Raw genomic sequence first — 6,851 nt, 5'->3', positions numbered from 1 at the left:
GCAGGGTCGCGTCCGGATTGAGCGCCGCCGGTGCCACTTACCGGCCAGCCTGGCCCCGCCTCCCTCCTGGGCTCTACCCGCCTCCTCGGGTGCCCCGCAATTGGGCGGCGGCGCTGTCACTTCGGAGTTTTCTCCTCACCCCCGTCCCGCCTCCCTTGTTGTCACGACGCCGCTGAGGGCTGGGGCTTTTTTTTTTTTTTTTTTTTTTTGCCTCTTCGCCTCTTTGCTGCCTTCGCTGCTGCTGCCGCTGTTGACTGATGTTCTGAGGGGAGAAGCGGCGGCGGCGGCGGCGGCTGCTCCTTCTTCTTCCCGCTTTCCTCTCTCGCCCCGCTTCCCCATCCTTCCCGGGCCGGCCCCGGAGTTGCGGGGCGGGGGGTGGGTCGGGGGTGGGGTGGGGGAGAGCGAGCTTCCTTCGCCATGACCACCAGCACCACCGGCTCCACGCTGCTGCAGCCGCTCAGCAACGCCGTTCGGCTGCCCATAGACCAGGTGAGGATCCCCGGCGGCGGCAGCGGCTGCAAGAGCAGCCGCCCTCCTGCTTTTAGAGGGAATGAGAATAGGATGTAGTTCCTCCCTCCCCACCCCCCATCTTATCCCTTCCCCCCTTTTCTGTGTTTCCGAGCTTGCATTCCTCCCCCTTTGCAACCCCACCCCACATTGCCCACCCGAAAGTAGCAGATTCCCGCCCCCAGTCATTAGATTTTTACATGCGTTTCTGCATCTACTGCTTATCTTGCATCTCTTTTTCCTCCCTGTGCAGGGCTGTATATTGTGCGCAAAAAAGGAGGAATCTGGAGAGGGTGTGTGTGTGTTGTTGGGGTGATTATGCATCTGCACATCCACCCTTTTGTATGTACCATCATGTTCTTAGGGTGTGTTATGTGTGGTTGATTTTGCCTACCGTTTAGACAGCCGCCCCTTTTAAGCCTCTGCATTGGCAAAATTCCGTTGCTGAATAATAATAATAATAATAATAAAGCGGGCGTTTTAACTATCTCAAGGTCGTATTGTATTTTTTTTTAATCATTGGGGGAAAACAACGTTTTGGTTACAGGTGCTATAGGGAAGAGTGATAAGCTTATTAATATGCATAAACTGCTACTTTTCAAACCGTGATCGATAAGCTTTTAAATCACGGTTATTTCCCCCAAAGCAGCGTTGTTAGAAACGTAATTTGTGTACAGCCCAGAGACTTTAAAATAGGAAACTGGGAACCAGAAGCCCTGAGCTATTTTGTTGGCTGTGGGGGAAGTCCTGGCTCTATTAAAACCTGTGGCAAAATTCCCATTTGACCTGCTTGGGGGGCAGAATTCCATCTGTTTAAGTTTGGCCTTGGGAGAAACAGCAGAGTAGAATCTTCCTTTTCCTTGTGGTGAGAGAGGGACTTGTGGGGCTCCAGACATTGGGAAGCTTTAACGATTTGCAGTTAATGGGTGCCGTGTGCTGTAGTTGAATGCCGAGTATTTATTTCGTGAGTCTGCATAAATGCAATGCATTGTAATATTTACACAGAAGCAATGCAACATGTGATAGCATGTGTATACTGATTTTCCCTTTCAGAAAAGCTGAAAATGCCAGGTGATGGCAAAGTTCGTAAAGGTTGCAAGTTACCTGTACAAAAGAAGAGTGCATGTCATTGGGGGAACTGAGGCACACAAATCGATTTACTTGGCTTGTATATCCAGGGAGGGGGAGGAGAGAGATGTGGAACTACAGTTCTCAAATTCAATCTGTGGGCGTTCAAGTGAATAGCTTTACTTGTATTTGGTCAAGCTGATACTGCTAATCTCATAGTGAGTAAATGATGGGTGTGAAAATTTATCTTCTCATAAAAAAAAAAACCCTTTATGCACCCCACAGTTTAAAAAAAATGACTTGAGGCAGACTGAACGGATGTGTTTTTAGTAACAGAGAAATGGAAAATTACTCTTATGCTGTGGTGAAGAAAGCTCTACCTGTACAAAGGATACATTTACAAAATAATTGGTAGTACTTTCTGAAAAGTAGCAAAAGAGCAGTAGTAGTTTGGAAACATCTGAAAACTTTTTGTAATATCTGAGCAGAGCTGAAAATTTCTGTGTTTAGGGTATCTGACAATAAACAAAACTAAAAGAAATGGTCAAAGCTGAATCAGGGGCAGAATCTGTTATATATAGCTACCACTTTAATGCAAGGTTGTTGGACAGACCATAGACTTCATATGTCTTAACATTTGAATCCTGATAGTTTGAGAGTTATGTGCTCCAAGGTATATAATGCAATATGATTCTGTTTTAGGGACGAATGTAGGTTTTGCTACAAAAGTTACAATCTGGTCAAAGTTAAGGCCTTTACGACTCATTGATTTCATTGGAGGAGAACTTTCTACTGAAATCACTGGCACCAAAATGTGCTTAACATTGGCTGGAGGGAATTAATTATGTGCTTCATTCTTATATTAGGACAGGGATCAACTTTCGCTGTGCTGCATCTGCTAGGTTTCAGCTACATTTTTACTAATACTGTTGTTATTTTAGCAGTTGAGTATAACGTCATGTCAACCATTCCACACTTTTATGAAATAAGTTCACCATGGGCTTACTAGAGCTACACTAGAGTTGCTTCACCAAGGTGTGAGTATGAATGGGAGGTCTCTGGTTCACTGCATTTCTCTAAAATGTGTTCACCGAGTGCTTGGAGGCATGTCTGCTGTTCATATTTATTTTTTAAAAGTTTTAAATATTCTTTTTGATAAATATGAAGAAGAACCCTGCTCAATCATTCAAAAAAGGCCAGACTAATCCAGTACTGAGTGCTCACTGGAAGGACAGACCCTGAAGCTGAGGCTCCAATACTTTGGCCTCCTCATGAGAAGAGAAGGCTCCCTGGAAAAGACCCTGATGTTGGGAAAGATGGAGGGCACAAGGAGAAGGGGATGACAGTGTTCTCGAAGCTACCATCATGAGTCTGACCAAACTGCAGGAGGCAGTGGAAGACAGGAGTGCCTGGCGTGCTCTGGTCCATGGGGTCACAAAGAGTCGGACACGAGTAAATGACTAAACAACAACAACAATCCAGTACAGTGGTACCTTGGTTTAAGAACAGCTTAGTTTATGAACAACTTGGATTAAGAGAGCTGCAAACCTGGAAGTAGGTGTTTTGGTTTGTGAACTTTGCCTTGGAAACAGAACATGCTCCGCTTCCTGTTTGTTCAGTGTGCTCCATTTGTAAATTGAGTCCCCCACTGCTATGAGAAAGCACACCTTGGTTTAAGAACACTTTGGTTTAAGAACGGACTTCCGGAACGGATTAAATTCGTAAACCAAGATTCTACTGTATCCTGTTCTCACAGTGGCCAACGTGCAAGTAGGACGTGAACACAACAGTGCTGTTTTTACTTGGGATTCCCAGCAGCTGGTATTTAGAGGCATACACCCTCAGACAGTGGAAGCAGAACATAGTTATCATGGCTGGTTGCCATCAATGGCCTTATTCTCTATGAATTTATCTAATCCTCTTTTAATGCCACCCCATTGGTGTACATCACTATACCTTGTAAGAGTGAGTTCCATAGTATATTGCAGGATTCCTCAAACTCAGCCCTCCAGATGTTTTGAGACTACATTTCCCATCATCCCTGACCACTGGTCCTGCTAGCTAGGGATCATGGGAGTTGTAGGCCAAAAACATCTGGAGGGCCGAATTTGAGGAAGCATGGTATATTGTGTGAAGGATTTCCTTGTCTGTCATGAATCTTAGAGCATTCATCTTCATCTTATAACTTTCAGCTTCATTGAACGGCCTTGGGTTATAGTATTGGGTTTTTCTAATTGGCCTTGGGTTGTGTGTGTGTGGGGGGGAAATACCTTTTTCTTCACACTGTGCATAATTTTGTAGATTTCTATCATATCCCCATACTCTCCTTTTCTATACTAAGAAGCTCCAGATGTTGTAACCTTTCCTCATAAAGTTGCTCAAGCCCTTTCAATTGACAAGTGGGTGCTTATGAGAGAAAAAAAGTCATTCCCCTACCTCATGGTTGGTGAACCATAATTGTGCTCTTCTGATGATGATCAAAGTATAGTGTAAAGCAGCCTTTTCCCTCAAGATGTTGGACAAGGGCCTAGGAAAACTGGGTTCAGCACTCAGCCACAAATCGTTCTGGGTGACTTTAGACTGGACACAGTCTCTCAGCCTAACCTACCTCACAGGGTTGTTGTTAGGGTAAGATGATGGGAGAGAAAAATGGCCACACATACGATTTTGAATGCCTTGGCGGAAAGGTGGGGTACAAATGCGATAAAAATTAATGTGTGCAACTTCCACCATCCCCAGTTAGCATAATCATGATGGCCAGAACATGTCCAAAAACATCTGGAGGCACCAGGTTGGGGAACATAGGTTTGGACTGAAGACTGTTCATAGGAAACAAGCTTACTTTTCATGATACTATTATAAGAACATCAGAAGAGAAAACCTAACAAATTTTGGGCTGAATGCTGTGCACTGCAAATTTTCAGTGCAAGAATAAAAGCAGACGTGGCTGTAAGGGAAAGTGTATTGAGTCTCTTCAGCTTACTAGGACAGTTTGGTGTTCCATATGAAATAGTAAGATGTCATCATTTCATATTGTATCCTGAAGCTTTGGGGACTAGTCAGTCTTCCCCTATCCTTCATGCCTTCTGCATGCTCCACCTGGGTCCATTTCTTTTCCCTTCATGGTTCCGGTTAGTTTAGGGCCCTTTACTAGTATCTCTTGCTCCCCTATAGGACGAGCCTTGCCATGAAACCTTTCCGCCCTGTAGGTCGATGAGCAAGCATAACCCATATTTCACATTCCTGACACCAGGTTGTCATGATTTCAATTTGTTCATCTCCATTGCATGCCAGCCCTTGTTTCAGTTATAGGTTGGATTTCTTGTGTTTTCCTCCCTTCATCCCTCTTGTTCCTTGGCCACAGCAGCACGTGCACCAGCATAGTAGGGATTGAAAGAGCACACTATTTTGTTGCAACAGAAGATAATGGCCTCTCCCAAGTGTTACTGATTTTTTGGTATTCAAGCCAGTTGTGAGTTACAAAGTAAGACAGGATTTTCTATAGGTTGATTTCTGTGTAGGCACAATTGCAGTATTCAAAGAGGCAAGAAGGATGCGTTTTGCATTTTTTGTTTGTTATAGTTCTGCAACTGTATGGAAATCGAGTGTGTATTTGTATGTATACATGGAACGAACCACACTAATGCACAGAGTCAGGTAATCATGAACAAGGGTTGGGTGTGGCAAAGAACTATGAGAAATTGACTCCTTATGGCTATTTGTGCTAATCAAAAAGAGAAGTTTTGGTGTCTGTGATATAAAGTGAAGTAATTTTTCCTCTCCATGTGTTGAAAAAGAATATCTGGCTCAGTTCAGAGTAGAAACACCTTTCCCCTTCTCTCCTACTTGCAGATTGTAGTTTGCAGTTTAGTGCTAATCGTAGTTTGCTATGACATACAAATCGGTGAATCACATTTAGTGCTTCAACTTCAAAATGGTTTCGGAAAGCATGGTTTAAAGTGGATTTTTTCCTTCTGGCTTCTGAGATTGTGAGAGGGCACAAGGTTGTGAGTGACTCATTTCTTATTCGAACCATATTTTGGAGCTATGCATGTGTGTTGTATAGTATGACCAGGGATGTAGATGTGGGCAAGGTTGTAGGGGCCTGTTCCTTTCCTTGAATTTTTAACTTTTCATTAAAAAATAAATCATGAACCCTCTTGGTTGCGAAGCTATAAGGAAGAAAAAGTGCAGGTTCGATTTCTCAGGAAGAGGTAAACCTGCTTCTGCTTTTTAGCATTAAAAAGGCACATATTTTTCAATATTATTATATTTTCAATATTATTAATTAAAATTTTAAGTATTTATCTAGGTTCTTAGTGCAAAACATCCGCTGGTAATTCCCCAACAATGTTTTTTGCTTCAGTGTGCAGAATAGTATAAGGGGCAGGAATCGGGATGGATATTGGGAGAAGGAGTCGGTTTGATGATACACTTCTGGTGCTTTATAACAAGTTTGATATATCATGCACTGTGTTGGGCAGAGTCCCATGCTCACATTCCTATGGAATCATGGACTTGGGAAATATCTTTGCCTCACAACAGTGGGAAAGATAGTGCTCTTCTGCATCTAGATAAGTGAGGATCAACAGAATAAATATGATAAATCACTTTGTAGACTTGGAATTATTAAAAAAAATATTATTATTTTAATTTCTAGCACCTTTGCTGCTGGTTAGTTGCATTGTTGGGAAACTGGCATAAAGCTGCTTTATTTTAATTTATGTGGAGTTGGATTATCTGAATTCCTTTCTCTTTAATTTGTATAGCACATTGTGAAAAAAGGGATCATGTTCGAGAGCTGATGTTGCATGTGAATTTGTTCCTTGCTCTTCAGCAAAAAAAAAAAAAAAAACTAAACAAAAAACTGCTAGCACGACATAAGAATTCCAATAAGAAAGTTTCAGATTTACAGCCTGAAATAACTGACACAAAAGGAAAAGGGATTGGGAACGAAGGAGGAAAAATGTAAAGCTAGGCATTATTTCTTTGTTACCTTATCGTTGTTGAATGGCTTATCTTGTGAGTTGACAATTGAGATCCTTCCCATCTAGTCTTCAGAGTTATCTCTGCCAGAATTCATTATCTGCCACTATTCATTTTGACTTGTCATTAGATATTTTCTGCTTGCACCGAGGGCCTTTGGGCCCCTTGTTTTGCCCTTGTTTAGTTTGACCCTGGTGATTGTGGAAGACAAGAATCTGTTTTAACACTGCTGCTTTTCTGTTGCCATAGAAATGGGCAGCTGTGATAGAAAAGAGGTGCGGTACAGCCTC

General features: G+C 42.8%; 1 protein-coding gene across 2 annotated transcripts in view; it reads left to right on the top strand.

The window, feature by feature from the left end:
• Positions 1-237: 237 nt before the first annotated feature.
• The window catches only part of MBOAT2 (membrane bound O-acyltransferase domain containing 2), a 66,990-nt gene continuing 60,376 nt past the window's right edge, over positions 238-6,851 (top strand). Inside the window, exon 1 of one of the 2 annotated variants that reach the window (XM_033143068.1) lies at positions 238-489. In XM_033143068.1, coding sequence (XP_032998959.1) covers positions 418-489 — 72 coding nt within the window. In that variant the 5' untranslated portion in view covers positions 238-417. The remainder of the gene's footprint in view (positions 490-6,851) is intronic. The other variant, XM_033143069.1, reaches the window with a different exon arrangement.

Source organism: Lacerta agilis, chromosome 3 (genome assembly GCF_009819535.1).
Source record: "Lacerta agilis isolate rLacAgi1 chromosome 3, rLacAgi1.pri, whole genome shotgun sequence".
NCBI lineage: Eukaryota > Metazoa > Chordata > Lepidosauria > Squamata > Lacertidae > Lacerta > Lacerta agilis.
Note: the sequence above shows the minus strand (reverse complement) of the source record. Positions and strands in the feature narration are given on the sequence as shown.